At 47.6% G+C, this 22,073-nt stretch overlaps 1 protein-coding gene across 3 annotated transcripts in view; it reads right to left on the bottom strand.

Moving 5' to 3' along the window:
- Window positions 1-22,073, bottom strand: part of PLPPR1 (phospholipid phosphatase related 1) — a 261,329-nt gene that overhangs the window by 49,607 nt on the left and 189,649 nt on the right. For all 3 annotated transcript variants that reach the window (XM_090038881.1, XM_090038882.1, XM_090038883.1), the window contains one exon: window positions 17,907-18,095. In XM_090038881.1, the coding sequence (XP_089895007.1) occupies window positions 17,907-18,095 (189 nt within the window). The remainder of the gene's footprint in view (window positions 1-17,906; window positions 18,096-22,073) is intronic.

The raw sequence follows: 22,073 nt of genomic DNA, 5'->3' as shown, positions 1-22,073 counted from the left end.
CTCACCAGGTCAAACAAACTCTGGCCCCCCTCAGTCACAGGTAGATAAAGGACAGGTCGTGGGAGCCAGTGGTGCCTGTCCCAGAAGAAGTCAACCAGGAGACACTGGAGTCTCTCAAGCAGGTCCTCCGGCAGATCGAGTACGGTGCACCGATGTCACAGGGTAGCCGACACAAGGTTGTTCACGATGAGGACACGTCCACGGTAGGAGAAGCTGGGTAGGCGCCAGTGCCACCTTTGTAGGCAGGCATTCACTCCTTCCTTGAGGCCGTCCCAGTTGCATGCCATGAAGGTCAGTGGCCCTAAGAACACGTCCAGGATCTTAAGGCCCTCGCGTCACCAGGTGAGGCCCTGGGCAAGGCCGGGGGGGCCGTGACGATCCACTCTCCAAGCAGCAGGGTATCGCTCTTGGCCCAGTTGACACGGGCCGAAGAGGAACGTTCATAGGCTTGCTGGCAGGCTAGCAGGGCCTCCACATCTTCCTGGGTGTTAAGGAAGATGGTCACATTGCCTGCATATGCTGAGAGCCACAGCGGAGGGGCAACTGATGGGCCCACAGCTGGTGGCAAGGCCACACCGCTCAGGCGGCGCCGCAGTGCATGCAGCAGTGGCTCAACGGCCAGGGCATAGACCATGCCCAACAGGGGGCAGCCCTGACGGATGCATCTGCGTGTGGGGAACAGGGCACAGAGCACCCCGTTCATCTTGAGCAGGCTGGAAGTGTCTCGATACAAGACCCGGAGGGCCCAAAGCCAAAGGCCTCCAGGGTCCGAAAGAGGTAGGCGTGGTCCACCCGGTCAAAGGCTTTCTCCTGATCCAGAGAGATAAGGCCAACGTCCAGGCCAAAGAGTTCGTTGGCTGTAAGTAGGACGCGCAGCAAAAACAGATTGTCTTGGTTGGTTCTGCCCGGCACACAGTAGCTCTGCTCAGGCCCAGTGACAGAGGCCATGACAGTGCGGAGGCGGGTGGCCAGCGCTTTGGCCAGGATCTTGTAATCCATGCACAGCAGGGAGACCGGCCGTCAGTTCTTAATGCAGCCAAAGCCTCCTTTCTTGGGCAGCAGCGTGAGCACTGCATGGCGGCAAATGATCGGCAAGACCTTGTCGGCAAGACTCTCCTGGAAAACACACAGGAGGCAGGGGCTGAGAAGAGGCCAGAAAGCCTTGTAGAACTCCACACACAACCCATCGAGGCCTGGGGCTTTGCCAGAGGCGAGGCCAGCTTCAGCCGCCACCAGCTCTGCCACAGACAACTCCTGCTCAAGCTCGCCAGCCTCCAAGGCACCAAGGCACGGCAGGCCCGCATGGAGTTCCCGCGCAGCGTCACGGCAGGACGGCTCAGCCACAAACAGGTCACAATAGAAAGCAACAGCATGCTCACGTACTTCACCTGGGTCAGTGATGACCTGGCCCTCAGAGGTCTTGAGGTCGTCTAAGACTTTGCTCGCTGCCCGCCGTCGCTCCAGGTTGAAAAAGAAGCGGGTCGGGGCATCTGTTTTGGCCAGCTCTTGGCAGCGGGCATGGATCCTTGCTCCACGGGCCACACTCTCCGCCAAGTCACGCAGGCACTTCTTCCGGAACTGGAGGCTCTCGCATAGCATCACATCACTGCCGGCTGCCAGCAGGGCAGCCTCGAGCTCTACCACGTCCTCCTCCAGCTCTCTGATACAGCGGCGCAGTTCATTCGTGGCCAGCTGAATGTACTGCTGGCAAAAGGCCCGGATCTGTATCTTGCTCACATCCCACCATAGCTTCCAGGAGGAATAATTCGGTCTCGTGGCCTCCCAGCCCCGCCAAAAGTTGGCAAAGGAGTCCTGGAAGTAAGAGCCTTGAAGCAGGCTGACATTGAAGCACCAATAGGGCGCTCGTGCGCAGGTTCTCCCTGGCAGGCTCAATTCACAAGAAGCCAGGCCGTGATCTGACAGGCCCGAGGGACCGATGCGGCTGCTGCATAGAAGTGGCAGGAGGTCCCTGGTGTGGTCGAGGCGGGCCATAGTGAGACCCCTGGCACTCATCCTGGCCCAGGTGTACTGGCGCGTGTCAGGGTGCAGAGCTCGCCAGATGTCGACGAGGCCTGCAGTCTCCAAGACAGACTGCAGCTTGCAGGCTGAGGGCAGGTGAGGCTCAGGCACTGTACAGTCGAGCAGGGTATTGGTGGCACAATTAAAGTCCCCACCTACAAGAAGCAGGTCATCGTCCTCACTGACGTTGTGCAAAAGGCTGGCCAAGGTCTCAAAGAAAGTGACCCTCTCCTGGCCATCAGAAGGTGCATAGATGTTGACAAGCAGCAGATGGTGTTGTGCTAGGGTGATGCAGACCATCAACAGGTGGCCGGGGACAACCTCTCGTGCCACCGCCGTGTCTTGCTGAAGTCATGACGATAGAAGAGTCGCGACCCCAGCGCTAAGGTTGGTGCCGTGACTCAAGAACACCTGGCCTTGCCAGGCAATGTGCCAGGCCAACTGGTTGTGCCTGTCGGAGTGCATCCCCTGGAGGAACGTGACAGCCAGCCGCTTCTGGTGCAGGAGCTCCAGGACGGCCTCCCGCTTCCCCGGATCTCGACAGCCATTAATGTTAAAAGTGCCAATGGTTGTGGCTGCCATGGGTGTGAGTATGGGAGAGGAAGAGCGAGGTAAGGCATAAATAAAAAAGCAAGCCCCTAAGAGCAGAGCAAAGGCAGAGACAGGTCGAAAAAAAAAAGGCCTATCGTGCCCTACTCTACTCGAGGGACCCTGCCAGGCCCCACTCATCTCTCACCCATTGGGCGAGCTTCTCCAGATGATAAGCCATCTGCCTAGTGCCCAGATCTTGTTGCATGAGCTTGGTCGCAGCCCTGGCAGCCTTGATGAACACTTTAGGGTCCGCACACCATTGGGTGATGTGCGCCGCTATGTTCTTTTGTCCTTTCATCTGTTTTAGAAAGGTTAGGAGCTCCCCATAGTCAGGACTGACCCGGGGGGGGGGGGAGGGGTCTGCCAAAATGGGCTGCACATTTCCCAGAGAGGAGCAGTGAGGCCGCACACTGATTGGGAGTGCTGCATCCACACCCTCAATATCTAAGCCCATGAACCTCCTCTGATCGTCTAGGTCGAGGTCTGGCTCTTGAAGAGGAAGCCCCACCTTCTTGGCGGGGGGAGATGTCATCCCGCTCTCAAGGTCGCTTGCGACACTCAGAAAGCTGGATTTCCATCTCACAAACCTCCTCATCTAATTCAGTGGCCTGGGACGTGACCAAGAGGTCAGCAGACTTCTCTGCTGCCCCCTGGGTCAGACCTCCAGAAGCGACACATTGTGCGTACATCTTCTTGCCACACGTCTCCGAGAGCTGGGAGATGGGCGAGGTGTTAATGACCCCTGTCTTCACCTCCCCCACCTCCAAACTGCCCTCATCCCCGGTCAACAGGGTCACTGACATGACAGCCGGAGCAGGGTCCGGCTGTCCAGCAGGGACCTCCCCAGCACCAGCCAAGGAAGGCCTCAGTGGGGATGGGGAGTCCTGAGGGGTCCCTTTCACTTTCTTCTCCTTGTTGTTGTTCTTCATCTTCTGCTGCTTTGTGGCAGATGACCCATCCTTTACAGAGGATGGGCCAGACTGTGTCTGGCCTGTCTGCCCAGAGCCAGCCACCTTAGCCAAAGCCGTGGTAGAGGGCAATTTGCAGGAGGCCTGAGCCCTGTTGTCCGATGGGGTCTTAGTGCCACAATTGATGACCACCCTAGCCTCAATCGGGGAGGTCAGAGCAGGCAGGGAGGAAGCGGAAGCATCTGCCTCTCCCCCTGGTGGCGTCTCTGCACTGGTGGGGGTGGGCACTGTAGGTGGAATGGGTGGGTGGAGGGTTGGGGCCTAGCCCCAGACCCTCCACCGGATGACACTCCCACGCCAGAGACTTCAGCCCCCTCAGATGGAACAGGGGCAGAAAGAGGTCGGGAAAGGCTCCCGGCCTCACTGGGTGGGGCCTGCGTCCCAGAAGTGGATGGGCCACCTGTCGGCGTCGCTGTAGTCGCCGACATTTTGGCTGATCCCCCCCCGTGGGCACTGAGCTGCTAGGTGCGAAGGGCTCCCACACTGAAAACACGTGGTCTCCCAAAAAGAAAAGTAGATCACATACCTCCGCCCATTGGACAAGAGGCTCAAGGACTCGGGCAGAGACCATGGGTCCTCCCTAAAGAGCATGAAAACCTGCCTTCAAAAAGACAGGACATGCCTCAGTTTAGGGTTTTTACTCCCTATGGTCAACCGGTGAATGGGACTCGTAAGCACCCCATAGGGCTCGAGTACCCTGGCCAGGTCTCGATCGGTCACATGCAGGGCCACATTAGAAATCACCACCCACACCACTAGGGTGTCCAGGGGGGTGACAAAATAATGTGCGCCCGCAATGTCCAGGCCTTCTACGCACACCCTGTGAACTAGGGTGGGATCGCTCAGAACATCGGGACTGTGTTGACAAGACCTGCATAACGGATGGTATGCTGTCCCAAGAGACTAGCCAGAGCATCCACGCAGACCTGAACCCCAATGAAGGGAGGGGTGTGCACCCTCAACCCATAGGTAATGGGGAGGTTCTGGGAGGCATCTTCATGCCAGCTGCTGGGTGTAGGAGCAGCCATTCCTGATAGGACAGGGTTAATTCCCAACTCTAGCTAAGCAAAGCAACAACAAAAAAAGTTTATAGTAACTAAAAAAGATAAGTGTCTGGGAAAGCAGCCACAAAACTCTAGATGGGAGGGGGGAATGGGGGAGAAAAAAAAAAAGGCGGCTGGGGTTTGAAAAAGCAAAAAAAAAAATAAAGGGGGGGAAGGGGTAATTAAGAGCACCCTGCGGAAGGCAAGCTAATGGAAGATAACGCCCCGCTACAAGCAAGCAGAAAAGAAAAGAGAGAAAGAACGAGAAAGAGACAGTAAGAAAGAAGGCTGTGAAGACAAAGAGACCAGAAGTACGTGGGGATGGGACAAAGAGGAGAGAAAAGGGGGGAAAAAAGCTACAAAAAAGCAAGAAAAGAATGAGAAAGCGAGATAAACTGAGGCTAGAGACCTTTAGACAGGTGGGAGTGAGAAAAGACAAGAGATAGGAAGCAGGGGAATCTTACGTTCAGGATCGCCCCACGCAGCTCCAAGTGAGCCTGGTCTGGTGCATCCAAAGCAAAAGAAAGAAAGAAAGAAAAGGAAAAAATATTTTAAACCAAAAAAATTAAATCCCTGACACCAAAGTGAAACTCTACAGGAGGGATCGTGTTGATAAAAGGCGTGGAGTGTAGCTCTCTACATTAAAGAAAGCTACATGTCCCTACAAGCTGATGCTGATGACGAGGGTGGACGATTGGAGACCCTCTGGGTTAAAAGTCATGGGGAACACGGCACAGGGGACACAACGGTGGGAGTCTACTACAGACCTCCCACCCAAAGTCAAAAGCTTGACCAAGAGTTTGCCCGGGAACTGGCTGAGGCTGCATGTTCCAGGACCATGGTTGTCATGGGTGAGTTAAATTACCCGGACATCTCGTGGGAGGATCACTCAGCAAAATCTGAGTGGTCTCAAAGCTTTCTCTCATGCATGGATGACCTCTACCTGACTCAAGAAGTCTATGGGAGGTACCAACAAGAGGTAAAGCACTGCTCAACCTGGTACTGGCTACTGGGGATGACCTAATCGGTGACCTAGTGCTCAATGGGAAGCTGGGTGACAGCGACCTTGAGCTGATCACCTTCACCATCTGCCGTAAAGCTGGAAAGTCAGTCAGCAACACAGAAGTCCCTGACTTCAGGAAAGCCAACTCTGACAAGCTCAAGAGGCTTGTCAGTGAGGCCCTAAGGGACCATGACCCCAGGGAGAGGGGAGTTCAAGAAGAGTGGTTGCTCCTCAAGGGAGCGAGCCTCAATGCACAAGCTAAGTCTATTCCGTCTCAGAGGAAAGGCAGCAAGAGGGCACAGTAGCCCCCTTGGCTCTCCAGGGACATAACAGACCTCCTGAGGCTAAAAAGAAAGGCCTACAAAGGATGGAGGACAGGATTCACCTCCAAGGAGGATTATTCTGCACTGGTCTGGTCCTGCAAGGAGCAAAGCAGGAAAGTCAAGGCTGCAACTGAACTCCAACTAGCTTTGAGTATCAAGGACAATAAAAAGTCCTTTTTCAGATGTGGGGAGCCAGAAGAAAAGCAAGGGTAACATGGGATCCCTGCTAAACCAGATGGGGAAACTGACAATTGACACCCAGGAAAAAGCCAACCTATTAAATGGGTACTTTGCTTCAGTCTTTCAACAGTCCTATGGGACACCCATGCCCACCCACAGGACAGTATGGTCCGGGTGAGGGAGATCCCCTGCCCTCCATTAATGCTGACCTCGTGAAGGAACACCTTGAGAAGCTGGATACCTTCAAGTCAGCTGGCCCTGACAATCTGCACCCCAGGGTACTCAAGGAGCTGGCGAGCGTCATAGCCCAGCCCCTGGCACGGATCTCTGAAAACTCCTGGCGCTCTGGTGTAGTGCCGGAAGACTGGAAGAAGGCCAATGTGGTGCCAATCTTCAAGAAAGGGAGGAATGTGGATCCGGCTAACTACAGGCCCATTAGCCTGACTTCTATCCTGGGGAAGTTCTTCAAAAAGTTTATTAAAGAGGCCATCCTTAACGGACTGGCCGACACCAACATACTAAGGGATAGCCAGCACGGGTTTGTTGCAGGTAGGTCTTGCCTGACCAATCTCATTTCCTTCTATGACCAGGTTACCAATCACCTGGACAAGGGAAAAGAGATTGATGTCATATATCCTGACTTCAAAAAAGCCTTCGATCTGTGTCGGGGGGTGGCTCCGATATCGTTGGTTCTTGCCGTAACCTCCGCCTCCCCACGTTGGGACCGTCTTCTGGGTAAACCACCAGGAACCACTCCTTTGTAGGCTGAACGCTTCCGGACCGCCTGCTGCAACTTTGATGATCTTCTGGTTCAGTGTTGATAATCCGGCGCGTGTCAGTCCGCAGGCGAGTCTCCTGGGTCCTAGGGGTCCCACGTTGTCGAAGCCTCCTCCGCCCCTACACCCTCCCCTGTACCTCCATGACATGAGCAACAATCTGGTCAGCCCCCTTATCAGGGTATCCTGCCCGGGGCCCGTAAACCGAAAGATAAGGGAACAACTTAATACTGACAGCCAGGTATTCCCCGGAGCTTGGGGCCGTTCAGGCCTTTTGCAAGCCTCCCTGGTCCTTCCCTGTCCACTGTGGGGCTACTACCCTCTTCCGAGCCTCCGTTTAACTCCTCAGCTCACTCAAGGGGCTTACGGGGTCCACTGGCCCCTCTCAATCTCAGTTGGGGCACTTTTACCCATGTAAGTGCCCCCCTATTAGCACAAGTATGGTCCGCCGGCTCCTGCTGGGTCGAGCTGCTCCAGCTGGCTCAAAACAGTCAGTGTCCGGGGTGGGCCGGTTCCTTCCCGGATCCCAAACCCTCCCACGCCACCAGGCTACTTGTGTCCACGCCTGGGCCCTCCCACCAGCATCCGCTCTGCCGCAGTTCCCTTCCGGTCCCTCCTCCTGAGCCGCTGCTGGCATCTCCTTTATAATGGGCCAGGCAGCCTCATTGGCTTTCTTCTGTGCGTACCTGTGGATAGCGAGTGTCCCCGCCCTGGCATTTTGCCCCAAGGGGCGTAATATAGATTTGTTAGCTCTGGATTGTTGGGTTTTGGGGGCTGCTGGCTCCCCTCCTCCCCCACAATCTGGTATCCCATGATCACCTCTTGGTGAAACTAGCCAATTGTGGCCTTGGGTCCACCACGATCTGCTGGCTGGGAAATTGGCTCTGGGGTTGGACCCAGACAGTGGTGATTGATGGAAGTCAATCATCATGGTGCTCTGTGGCCAGTGGGGTCCCCAAGGCTCTGTCCTTGGACCCATATGGTTCAACATCTTCATTAATGATGTGGACATTGGAGTCAGAAGCAGACTGGCCAAGTTTGCCAATGACACCAAATTTTGGGGCAAGAGTATCCACACCAGAAGACAGGCAGGTGATCCAGGCTGACCTGGACAGGCTCAGCAAATGGGTGGACGAGAACCTGATGGTGTTTAACACTGAAAAATGCAAGGTTCTCCACTTCGGGAGGAAAAACCTGCAGCATCCTTATAGGCTTGGCAGTGCTACGCTGGCTAGCACTATGGCAGAAAGAAACTTGGGGGTCATCATTGACCACAAAAAGAACATGAGCCCACAATGCGATGCTGCAGCTAGTAAAGCGAGCAAAATACTGGCTTGCATCCATAGATGCTTCTCGAGGAAATCCCGGGACGTCATTCTCCCCTTGTACTCGGCTTTGGTGAGGCCACAGCTGGAGTACTGCGTCCAGTTTTGGGCTCCACAATTCAAAAAGGATGTGGAGAAGCTTGAGAGAGTCCAGAGAAGAGCCACGCGCATGATCAGATGTCAGGAAAGCAGACCTTACGATGACAGGCTGAGAGCCATGGGGCTCTTTAGCCCGGAAAAGTGTAGGCTCAGGGGTGATCTGATGGCCACCTACAAGTTTATCAGGGGTGACCACCAGGATCTGGGGGAATGTTTGTTCACCAGAGCACCCCATGGGATGACAAGGTCGAACGGTCACAAATTCCTGCAAGACCGTTTCAGGCTGGACATAAGGAAGAATTTCTTTACTGTCCGAGCCCCCAAGGTCTGGAACAGTCTGCCAGCGGAGGTGGTTCAAGCACCTACATTGAACACCTTCAAGAGTAAATTGGATGCTTATCTTGCTGGGATCCTATGGCCCCAGCTGACTTCCTGCCCTTTGGGCAGGGGGCTGGACTCGATGATCTCCCGAGGTCCCTTCCAGCCCTAATGTCTATGAAATCTAGAATTTCAGGTGTTACAGTTGGCTCTTTTTTATTTCCTTACCCCATAGGGTATTGGAAGTTTAACTGATTGAGGACTATAAAATACTTGGGATCACGCAAGAAAGAGTTTTCTAAGTAGTAGGAAAACCACTAACAAAAAATGCATTGATTCTGTTTCTGTTATAGCTTTATCACAGTTTATATATAGCAGTGTAACATTACACATCATGACAAGAATAAAGTTTCTGTCAAAGACAGGTGAACTGACAATGACTCTATCTTGCCAAGGCCCAAGTATGGGACCTTAATGGTTCATGAAGACTGAAAAGGAGGCAGCAAAAAGACTGTTTAGATCCCCAAAATCTCAGACTCCTTTGGGATTCCTTCCCCCACTGTCATAATCTCAGTTCCATTCTTCTGCATTTATGAAACAAATCAGTTTTATGACCATAAAAGTTAAGAGGAATGGAGATGATCCTACAACTGATCCAAGTGACATTCCTCACAGCATAATACATACTTTTGCGTGGCATGTATTATGCATAGTACCATATAAATACAATGGCCCAGATTTTTCTACAAGGATATAGGCTTGGAGACAGAGACATAAAAGTGGTTCTGCGTCGTGTGTGGTGGCGTTACACGTGGCTGCAGCCAAGTTGCTTGCAGCAGCACAGTGGTCAGGACACCAGAGACAGCAGCTGCTCTTTTTCCACTCTCCCTAAGTCAGCACCCAAAACTTGTACCCTGGTTCCCCCCTACCCCCACTTAATTAACACTTCTGCATGGAGAGATCAATCCAGACAAAGATTTCCCCCTTACCAAAGAGAACTGTCACCCTGTCTCTCAACTCCACAATTTCCCCTGTCACTGGAGCTGCATGTGCTTGAAGCTCTGCAGATGGGAGGAGTGGAAGAGAGGAGGTAGCTTGCTCTGCAGCACTATTCTATTGCCTGCAGAGCCTAGGGATTTCTGCCTGAAAAAAATCTGAGAGGAAGTTACTGTAATAGAGCCCTGAGCTGTATTAACTCCTCCTGGTTTCTTCTGCATCTGCTGCTGAGCAGCCACAGGGGACTCAACCAACACAGCACAGATTTTTTTTCTGGCTTCTCTTCTAGAAATAAATCACTATAATAATAAGGCTATAATAAGCCAGCAAAAGCTAAGGCAGAGGAAGAAGGAGAGGGGCATTTAAAGGAGCAAATTTCCACTACCTCTAGGACAGATTCAAGTTTTAAGGAGAAAGTTCCAGTTTCTTCCTACCTCATATTGTATTGACCAACACTAGTTTGGCTTCCATGTAATCACAAATCCATGGTTTGACTCGACTGATTATGGCATAGAAATAAATTTTCAACAAGGGTTCTGCAATCTGTGCAGTCATACTTGCAGCTACCTTTTTCCAGGAAAGAAACTAGAGATTATATGAAAACCACAGGGACATTTTTTGACCTAGCTAAGTCCATGTACTTGACATTTCCTATTGCAACCCCTCACTCAGTCCACTGTATAGATTTATATTTTTCAAATAATTTTGTCTCCTCCCAAAAAACCCACAGACCACAATTGACAAATGAGTAAAAAAGCAGCCTTGAATTCTCTATGGACTATTTAATAGAGGCTAAAAATTCACCCATTCAGAGTAATGCCATAGTTTGGAAGCTAGTCTTGCAGGGTATTAGAATGGCAATCACCTTTTTGTCCTACTTCCATTCAGGTCTTCTACGTGAAGGAATAAACAACACTGAAGTTTATCTCTTGCGAATATTTATAGATGTGTAACACGAAAACCAACAAAATTCTTCCTATTAAATTTATGTTTTTCAGTGAAAAAGGAGATCTTGTGCAACTGAAAGATTTTGTACGTATACGTTGATTTAATTTTGAAATGATTAAAATGCCATTACTTTGACATGCCTAGATTCACGCTGTCATTTTGAAATGATCTTTCATTTCAGCATTTCCTTCAATTAAAAAACAACTCTTCAAAATCATTTTTAAAAGTTTGATATCTAAACAAAATGTTGCAGTTGGCTCAAACTGAATTATTTTGATTTCCCCAACATATTTTTTTACAATTTTTTTAACTGCCAAATTTTTTTTAAAAGGTAGTTTTGGTTCCAATCTTGAACAATTTTACTCTAAATTCAAAACTGTCACACCCCGCCACCCCCAACTCCTATCTCCCTCCCAGCTTGAGTGAAATGTGATCCCACTGGGTAGGTCATCAAACCTGAGGCCTAGTGTACTGACCTCATATATGTCCAAGCCACCATTTGTAGTGGACAGAGCAACACAGGGAGGATATACAGATTAAATACACAGTTAAATTATACTGTTTTGTTTTTCAATTGCCCTGGGAAGACCAGATCATTATGTAGATTTATATTTACCTCAAATAAACACTTATTTCATTTGAAAATCACAACTCTGAAGATAATTCAGATAGTTCCTTCATCTCTTTGCTTAGGGTCATCAGTCCTTTCAACTGATGAGGCTAAAGACTGGCAGATCTAAGTAAGGTTATAAAAAATGTTTAGTGTATAATTTGAGAGCTTACATGTGCCTTGCTTTTGAAACGTGCATTGATTTCTTGGTGCCTCAAACTAAATCCAGGAATGAAATACTGAATGGACACATTCAGACTTTGCATACTCTGACTTGTACATTCTGCCTTTAAGGTCTTTCATTTAGGTGCAATTCGGTGAAGAAAGACTGTTATAGTATGAGCTGAAATCTCATAGAGGGAAACAGAAGTTCCCACAAAAGACAGGCTGTTAGTCTGTTTACCCACATGAACAGTCCCCAGGGAGATCACTAGCATACCATATTCCTGTCTGCTTGAATTGGAAAGAATTAGCCCCAATTTCTGTCTTCCTGTGGGATGGCTTGAAAGCTTTCACATGAAAAAAAAAAGAACACAGTGAAACTGAACATAGATCCCAAGTGGGTGTTAATCAGCCTAGCTCCACTGATGCCAACAGAGCAGAACCCAGTTACAATAGATTAGGATGAAACCCCAGATGTCTTGTTGAACTGTTGTATGAGGAACACACTGGAGGTAAATTCGCCAGTTCCTGTTAACATGACACCAGGAATGATTCCACCCCAAATTCCATCCTCGCCAAAGTTTAAAGGAAATGTTAAGATTTTTAAGATTGTGAGGATAACTGATTACATCAAAAAGAATTTGGCCAGTGGTTTCTTTGGAAGAGAAAAACCTGGTTTGTCCTTATTTAGGGGTGAAAGGCCATTTTATTCACCGCCATCCTACTACAGAGAAGATGTTCATTATACTGCACTCAGTCTCGAATTAAAAATGAACACAGGAAGCTGAAAGCCTTTGAAGTATCCTCAGTGAAACACTTGGGAGAATGATGTATTTTATAGAATTGAGCCCAGTATGTTTGGCTTTTATTTATTCAACAGTAACACAGTAAAATTCAAGCATTTCCTCTTGCAGGAACTTCCTATTATCACACAGCTAAAAGTTATCAGATAGAACATCAAAAGAGGTTTGTCATTCTAGAATATGAGGATTTAACATTCAGCAAGGCAGAAAAAACTGCCTGATTTACCTTGTTCCCCCCAACATGAAGTTTCAACAGGATAGGAGCACAAAACAGACAAGGAAAGAGATCTTATTTATTTTGGCTAGACAAACACAGATAATATGTTACCAAAGAAATGCATTTCTGATTGACAGCAGATTTGCCAGAACCAGGGAAGAGATTTGCACATGAATTTTGCTTCCTGCTCATGAGTCACAGTCCTTTGACTTCAACTTGAGTTGTAAAACACTTCCATAGAATGGATGCCTTCTTTTTGCAAAAGAGCTCTTTCTTGGCCCTCATATTCTGACCTATAACATCTCAAAGTTGCACTAAAATGAGCCGTCATTGTTCTCCAGCCTGTGCACGCAGGATTGTACTCAGGTATGCCTGGTTGTGGTGTGCTGGTGTATAAATTGATGCGTGCCTATCAGAGTTGCCAGTTGTCTGTCAATTTATGGATAGTTCAGAAAATGGTGGCTAAAAGTGCTTGTCTGTTAAAATATTTAGATATCTCTAAAATGTATGGATGGCTGGTAACTCTGTTCCCTCTGCTGCTGTCTGCTGGGACCTTTCCGGAAATGCTTTGGGTCTTGTGTGTGCAGGATGGGGGTGGTCAGGGCAGGTGAGGGCATGCCTGGCTGGCAGGGAGTGTGTCCTGAACAAAGCAGGTAGGGCATGGTGTATCACCATTCTGTGCTTGAGTTCTCCTTCCCTCCTGTCCACTTTGTTACACCTGCATATCTTCCACTTCCTCCCTAAGGCCTCCTGCACAGAGAAGTCCACTGTTCCTATGGAGAAGGATGGACTGAGCTCTTTGCTGCTGCACCAGGTCAGGGAGCAGCAAATGTAGAAAAGGCAGGCTACTCACAGCCCATTAACAGCAGCAGTAGACTTCTCTCTGCCATATTCTACAAGGAGAGGAGCAATCTGTAGACCAGGGGTCAGCAACCTCTGCCATGCATGCCTGAATGTGGCAGGCAAAGGCATTTTGCTTGGCACTCATGCCTTGGGGCAGACAGCAGGGAAGAAGTTAGGGCCACACTGCCACCACAAGGGCTGGGCCTCTCATGCTCCCCCCTGCTGTCTGCCCGGAGGCATGTGTGCACCCACCACTGACAACAAGCCAGGCTCGGGCTCTGTGGACCCTGGTACAGCTGCTTGCCTCCCTACTGCTGGCTACAAGCAGCCAACTTAGAAGATCATGGCATGCTGGGAAGCCATGGGGCATCCTTGTTATGTCAGTGCAGCCCTGCCCCTTTTCCCCACTGTCCACCTCCTGCTGGCAATGACCTGTGCCAGGACTCCACAGACTCTTGTGCAGCCGCTTGCAGTCTCCCCTCCACCTGTCGCAAGCAGCTCAGTGCTCCTTGGTGGGCAGCAAGGGCCTGGCCAGAGCCTGGTCTGGCTGTGGCAGGCAGACAGAAACCAGCAAGCAACTGCACCAGGGTCTGTGGAGCCCCAACACAGCTTGATGCTGGTGGCAGATGCATGCAGACTTGGGGCGGACAGCAGGGGAATTGTGAGGGGCCTGGTCCTATGTGGTGTCTCATCTATCCAGAATAGATGATACACCACAAAGCAGGGAGATAACACCCCTATTCTTCCTGCTCCGGAGAGGGAAAATTTTGGGGGACAGCAGCTCATGCCTGGAGTAGTTCCTACAGGATACAGGCAAGCAAGCAGGTGATCAACAGGTGAAGTAGCTGGGAAAGTTGTCTCTGCATCCAGTCTTTATACAGTTGTGGATTTTCCTGCTCCCCTTGTCCTGTGCCCAGGGAAGCTTTAGCTCCCACTGCTGGAGGAAGAGCACAGCAAGAATGTGGTTGTGACACAAAACACTCTGCATTGCTGTACTTAATAATATTAGGAATTTTAAGAAGTTCCTGGCTTCTGGGGGCAGAGAAGAGGGGATTAAAATGCTCTTGCACTTATGAACGATACAAATAAAGTGTATATTTTTGTACTTTGCACTCCCTTTACATTATGTAAAAATATGTCAGTAAAAAAAAGTTTGGTTGTTCATAAAAAGTTTGCAGACAGTCAGTGAAAAAAAAAATCCTTTGGTTGGCCTATCTGGATGGACACTCTTATTTTAGTTTTCATAATTTTAGGGATCTGGCTATGTAAGATCCCGGATGCTCTCTTGCTGTGCTTCTGTGAGATGCCAAGGTTAATAGTTACTCCCCATGTGGTACTGGTGCTATAATAAAACAAGGGAAAATCGGATTCACAGTAAAAAATCCTCTTGGTCAAACCAACACATTACTCTCAGATGCTGACTCAGATTATAAGAGCATGCAGCAGGTTTGGTAAACCTAAAGCAGCATGTTGCTCAGGATGTATTGGTTAGAGAGAAGGTACTGTCTACTAACCTCCTTCCATCTCTGTAAAAGCACCTTTTTATCAAATGATCCTAGAGACAGTCTTGTAGGAACTGCAGTAATCTCACTTGTGAGACCATTACTATAAAAAAGAACTCACTAGGCTTGATTTCCACGTACTTGCCATACTCCTGCTGTGGGATGACAGTGATTACTGTGATGGCAAAGTGTATGGAGTGAAGTGGTAGATCAGCCTGCAATCAGTGTAGTCTCTTAGTATGCACATGCAACTCTCCTTTACGTTAAGCAGAATTCAGCAGGTGCACAGAAGAAAGAACAGATCCCAACCACTCCTAAAGCTTTACATCTTGCATGTGGCCTGTTTGAAGGCCCACAGAGGAATTCTTAATCGGCAGCAAACAGTCCAAGAAGGAACCCTGAATTTGCCTTGCTCTTACAAGGATATGATCACTATAGCATGAATGGAAGAGGCAGGACAGTTTCATCTAGCAAAACCGTGTATGGGTCCCACTGATGTTAAAACATCTTCCTAAAATCCAATCATTTGAATGATAAATCCTCAGTACTCGCAGGGTTTCTACAAGTGTTAGGAGGGATATATACACATGATGACTGGATACAGTGACTTTAAAGTCAGGTAGGTTAGGGGATACAGAACAAAGTGTAGAAATGCCTTCTTAGGCACTGCCAAGATTTGGTTACAGATGATACTTCTCATCTTTGCTGTGTAAGGGAAGTTTGGCTGGAGATTGACTGCTAGCAGCATGATGCACTGAAGCGGTGGTGTAAGAATGAAACTTTCTCCCTGAGTATGCAACAGGGAAAAATGTAACCCAGAGAGAAATGCGTGAGGAGTATGTTAGAAACTTAGGCTCCATTACATTTAAGATGCAATTAACAGGTTAACGGCACCTTAAACAGTAACTTGGGTGCATGTTAAAATCCATTTAAGGCATGATAATACAGTTAATAAGCCACAACATTACTCCACATATAATACATAAACACCTTGTGGTTTGTTTGTATCATGCACTGGGGCTTAGTTGAAACCCTGTGTGCCACTCAGCTGGGAAGCACAGGGCTTTTAAAGGTCCCAGTGCATAGGAACCCCAGGATCAAGCTGCCAGAGCCTGGGGTCCCCATGCCTGGGACAGAGTTAACCCTAGTTGGGGTCTTGACAATCAGCAAATAGTTGGCTGGGGCCAGTTTCAGATTCTAGTTTTGTCCTCAGCCAACTAACAATCAGCGGATTGCTGGCAAACGGGTTTTAACCTGCTCGTTGGGGGGGGGAGGAGAATCATGATCTGGCAAATAAGGTGCTAAAGAGATCTAATCCCCGGTTCCAAAATCATGTGCCCTGCCATGCATATGTGGCATGCCAGGAGGTGTCACTGTTGGGATTGTGGCTTAAATCCCATGGCCTCCTAAACTGACCGGCTGTCAGAAGACTTCTTGAACTCATTTGGAGGAAACTGTTACCCTGTCAAGAAAGCATGAAAGACCTGCCCCAGGCACATCCTACGTTTTGAGGTTAGTATGAAAATTTCAAATCTTAGTCTAAAATGAGAATTAAAAAATTGAATATTGTCTATTAAAAAAGGAAAAATAAAGCTTTAAAAGGGCCAGGCTAATGGATTTGCATTTGATGCTAGACAGCTGAAAATCATCCCAGCCAGACTTCTTTGCCCAGGGAAGGTAGCTGAGTAGCCCCAAGGATGAAGAGGTCTTCATTGATCGCTGGGTCAGATAGAAACTGTTTGCTGTAAAACAAATTTAAAAGATCACAGCAAATTTGCACTGCCCAGCTGAAGACTACTCAGGGAAGGAACACCCCAAGAACAGCCTTTTCACCATCACATGCCCACCGGAGAGCTGATTCTGCTCCTCCTGAGGTACAAAGACAAGTCTCACCCTGACGTCACTGGTGAGGCATTAGATCCATAGTAAGCACTGCATTAAATCTCCCTACACAAACACTGCCTGTGAAAGCTACTTCCTCAAATATTCTGAAATGCTTCCTAGAACAGAACAGACATAAGAATGGACAGCACTCCCAGGTCAAATTGCAATTTCTTTATTTGCAGCATTACTGAACTACTGCAGCATTAACAGAATTCAACCAAGTCAAATTACCAGTTAAGCCCACAGCTCCAAAGCAGAAAATAAAACTGCTACTGGAGAAGATCTTCATAAGCACTTATGTGAACTAGGTACACAAATCCCACTGGTCTTTAGCAAAGCTTTTGTGCCTAAATCCCTCAGGCACTTCTGAAAAGTCTTCCTTGTATTTATTCTCACCTTTTGTATTACCTGATTCTATGAGTTCCATGAGGGTCCTAAACTTGCCATGAGTAAAAAAAGAAAAATGACCCTGAGAAATTTAATACAACATATACAAATCTATAAATCAACTCCTCTAAAAATCTGCATCCAATATTTAATAACTCTGCAGAAGACAGACACAGGAGGAAAAAAAAGAAAGATGCCAAAATTGAAACAACTTGTAATAATTTAACCAGATTTTAACAAAATTGGCACTTTCTGTGGAAAAATGTAAAAAGTTAAATGGCTACAATTAGCAGTTTAGAATGTCAGCATTTTGCTACTTGAAAATGGGCATAATTGCAGTGTGGCTGGCTGTTATCTTCTAGGATAGTAAAAGAAATACACTAAAGAAAGTTAACTGATGTGTACCTGTGACACACACACACAAATGAAGAGCAAAGAACATTTGTCATTTCTCAAGTATTATGTTTCTCCTTATCTTAGCCCTCTAGCAGTCTTTTTAAAATAGCAGCAAACAGTCTTAAGTGCTCTACACTGTTCTGCTCAGATCTGATCCAGATCTTATTTTGGTTATTTTATTGCAAATAATACATAGCCATTACTTGTAGGGCCTCTCTGGAACCCACATAATCATATACTATCCTTAAAGTGAACTAGTCATAATACAAGCTACACATACTCTACCCATGTTCAGCCTGCCTAGTGATCATATTAGAATAATTACATCTGTGGATATCTCATGCATTTATTTTTCTTTTCATTTGGCTCTCTTTGTTTTTGTTCAGTCTCAAATACTGATAAATTAATACTGAAAAGAGAGAAGGGAAAAGAAATATTAAGACATTGGTGGGCTTCTAAATAACATATTATTTGGCTCAACAGTGAGGAATTAGAGTCTGCTTTTATACTTACAATAGCTGTTGGGGTTGAAGCCAGCACACAATACAGCACAAGAGGGGAAATAAAGCTCTCTTCCTCTGTTCCTGGGTAAGGCTTCATCAGATCTCCGTCCTGACAGAAGAAACCCTGGATATGCACCTGAAAAGTATCAGTGCACTCGAAGTAGTAGGCGAGCAGAACAGTCCCAGCCATGATGACAAGCTGAAAATACAGCATGGTCACACAAAGACATTAGTTGCTGTTTAGCAGATGCAGCTGTGTCTCTGAGCTAGTCTAGTCCCACGGAGCAACCTCCCTCCATCACCCCGACAGCTCTTCCCATACTTCCGAGTGTCTGTGTGTGTGCATGTGTGTGTCTGCTTTGTAACATCTGTTACATAAACCTTTTGGCAAACGACACTAATGAACGTCTCAGATCAGAGTGGGTCCTGAAGACTGGCTCATAGAGGGATGGCTACTTTGACAGCTACTTTAACAAAGGGCATACAAGTGTCACCACTGGTGAGGATCAATGTAAACTAGTAGGATGCCAGGCACCAATATAGACTCCAGTAGTAACAAACTAAAATCTATGCACACCAGCACAGGAGTTTGAAAGTACAAGGGATGCTAGAACCGAGAGCCAAAATGCTTCCAGCTGCAGCACTAGGGAACATATATAACGTGCTAGTCCAGCGAATCCCTCTGGCCAAAAAGAGACTCATTTAAGGCAAAACAGAGTATTGCTGCTTTCCTTCCTTTGGACTTGCCATTTGGGAGAGAAGTTTTACAAATCTACTTGGGACCCCCTTCCTTACTATAACGAAAGTATTGGACTGCTCTATACTGTTACAGCCATCACTCTACCTCTAGGATGCTCATCAGGGTGAATCTGGCCCTTAATTTTTAGAACATGTAGACTTGGTAAGAAGTCATTCTTGGCTTATTTTTTAATTACAATGTTTCATAATGGGTTGCTGGTATACGGTGGCCGTTTGGTAGCCCCAGAGATTGTTACTTTCTATTTATCCAAAGTCTGAGTTTTATGTGGACAAAGATGTTGAAGGCTCACCACAATGCCTCAATAGTCCAGCTCAGCCCAGACCTGAAGAGGCCACTTCATGCAAATAAGAGGGTAACTCTCACTCCCTGTGACCATTCGTTCCTTCACAACTCTTGTCAGCCCAATTGGCGCAACAGTAAACACCCTGGCATTTTAAAAACATTTGTGTCTTGCTAATGACAGCAAACACCTTACAGGCTCCACAAAATTCTCTCACTTTTCTGCCTGACCTTCAATAAAGTGGCACAGCAGCAAAAGCCAGACACCATAACCTCAGTGGCACTGCTTAGTATAAAGCAGGGATCTAGTTCTCTTCTGCTCCATGTAGCTTAGGTATACATCCTGGTCTGGCCTGATTCTACAGGCATTTTGCACTGGCCAAAATCACTGTGCAAGGTGCAGAATCATGGCAGGTCAGGCCCCAAATCCTGCTCAATAAGCATGTCTCATGAGACAGAAAGGCAGGCTTCTCTTTCAAGGGCCTTGAAGATGATGATGATGAGTTAGGGAAAAAAACAGGACCAAAACAAAACCTCAAACTTAACATGGCTTCTATTTTTACAGGTGCTTGAATGAAAATAGTTTGTTGCAAGACGCTTAATGGATTGAGTATTTACTGTGTTGCATTTGCAATTCTTCCTCAAGGAACTGTTTACAGGATATCTAGCCATCTCTTTAGCTGTTGCTGTGACCCAGTACACACACCATCAGTGCTGCTCAAAAGAACCAGTGTCTAATGGTGAATGACTTCTTTTGCACTTTAAGATAGTTCTTTCTGCCCCTTCAAGAAGACCTCATGGCATAGGTTATATGCAAGGCCCATTTTCATTCTTTCTTCCCTGGTTATATGCGGGACCCAGCACTCAAGATAGAATTTTCCAAAGTGAAGCGGCAGGAAATCCCACCTATTTAAATTCATGGGGAAACTAACACAATGACTTGAGCAGGAGCATAGTTAGCACAATATGGAGCAATTCCTAAAATCTCACCCAAATTTCTACAGCAAAGGCTGAGGGTGGTGTTAGGGTGAAGCTCCATGTTACAATTACACCAGACTAAGTCTCTAGTATGTTAAACAGCATTCAACTTAGAATGTACTGTGGGCTGTCACATGGTAAGAGGTAATACCTTTTCTTGTCTGTACAGCTCTGATTTGCCACTAGAGCAGGGATAGTAGCCAAGTATCCTGGCTCCTCGCCATGCCCCTGCTCGCTGACAGGAAGCAGGAAGCTAGAATTGGTGAATCCTGGATGCTGGAGAACTGCAAATTGCTTGTTTTATCTTTGTGGAACAGACTAAAGTTACATGAGTCAGGTAGCACAGCCTACAGTTAACCCTTAACAGAAGTGGTGTAACTTTGAGATGCTCAGAGAGCACTTGCCATGAGTTAATGAGATTTAGCATGTGGATGTTAGTGTTTTAAATGCCCTTAGTATGGTCTAAATGTAATGAGTGACTTCACTCTTACATGTTCGAATTAACACTCATTTAGTGCAGTTAAAAAACTCAAACCTATGCACATTCAAGCAGTTTAGCATGTGTTTAAGTGCTCTCTTAGCACTGCAAAGTTATTCCCTTTCAGTCAAGGGTTATCTCCTTAACACATACTAACTTTAGTAGGTCAGTACATCCCAGTGATTTGCAACTGTTGCAAGTGAATGCTTGACAAGGTCCTGAGGTCTTGAAGCACAGACCCGTGGAATATTTGATTAGTTTATGCCTTGCAACACTACCGATTACTTGCATTAATTTAAAAATGCACCTGAGTTTATCACAGTACTTGGTTCCAAGTGAAATATGCAGAACCAAGAGAGCCTCTTTTTAAAGGTGTACTCAAATAGGTATGATGTTTTGGTAAATTATCCTTATAAATAATTGGCATATCTGCCTGTTTTCACTTTCCTCCTTGATTTAAAATGCAAATGCTAGTGCTTCGATGTGAAATGTAAAACCCAAGCCTCTCAGCATGTTTTGGGTCTAATTTGACTCCACAGAAAGACCACATCTAATTCTGGTATGTGTTAGTATTTATAACCAGATTCACAAGGGTATTTAAGGGGTGCCCAAAGACATTAGGGCCCCACTCTAACTCATGGTGCTTTATATAAAGTGCCATGAGTAAGAACAACACCCCCCACACACACACGACCTAACATACATTTATTTGCCTGTTGGGTTGGGAGGCAGAAGAGGGGCTGGAGCCAGCCTACACTGGCCCTGGCCAGCAAGCCTCCAAGGCTACCAAACCACCCCTCTCCCCAGCCCTGCCCACCCCCAGTACCCTGGGCACAGTAGCTGGGAGGGCGGGGGAAGGCAAGGGGGCTCTGTTCCGTCCCATCATCCCCCTAGCTCTGGCCATTCAAAGCAGCCGGCAGTGCCCTCTCCTTTCCCCTCCCCTGTATGAAAAATGAACCCTAGAAGGAACACACGTTTCATAGATTTCATAGACATTAGGGCTGGAAGGGATCTTGTCAGATCATCGGGTTCAGCCCCCTACCCAAAGGGCAGGAAGTCAGCTTGGGTCAGACCACATCAGCAAGATAAGCATCCAAGCATTTCTTAAAGGTATTCAGAGTAGGTGCTTGCACCACTTTTGCAGGGAGTCTAATCCACACTCTGGAGACTTGAATGGTAAAGAAGTTTTTCTTTACGCCCAGTCTAAAACAGTCTTCCAGCAGTTTGTGACTGTTAGATCTCGTCTTCCCTTGGGGTGTCCTGGTGAATAGATGTTCTCCCAGTTTCTGATGCACACCCCTTATATACTTAGAGGCTGCCACCAAGTCACCCCTGAGCCTTTGCTTTTCAAGGCTGAAGAGTCTTATGCATCTCAACCTCTCCTCATAAGGCCTGTTCTCTTGACCTCTAATCATGCACATGGCTCTCCTCTGAACTCTAAGTTCCCTAAGGCGCTCTACTTTACAGCACCATAATCTAATACCCTATTTGACCAGGATTAGTTTTTCGTGACTGGCCATTTTAAAAGTGTTTTGCAGCCGTGCATGTGTACTGTGTCATGGCTGTAAAGTGCTTTCAGGGGCACAATCACACCAAAAATGTCACTTTTGTAATCACCCTAGGTGACTGGCTTTAACAGATATCAATGGGACTTATGGCAATGTGGGCCTTTTTGGCAGACA

Source organism: Crocodylus siamensis, chromosome 3, assembly GCF_052110815.1.
Source record: "Crocodylus siamensis isolate JL-2025a chromosome 3, ASM5211081v1, whole genome shotgun sequence".
Classification (NCBI taxonomy): domain Eukaryota; kingdom Metazoa; phylum Chordata; order Crocodylia; family Crocodylidae; genus Crocodylus; species Crocodylus siamensis.
Note: the sequence above shows the minus strand (reverse complement) of the source record. Positions and strands in the feature narration are given on the sequence as shown.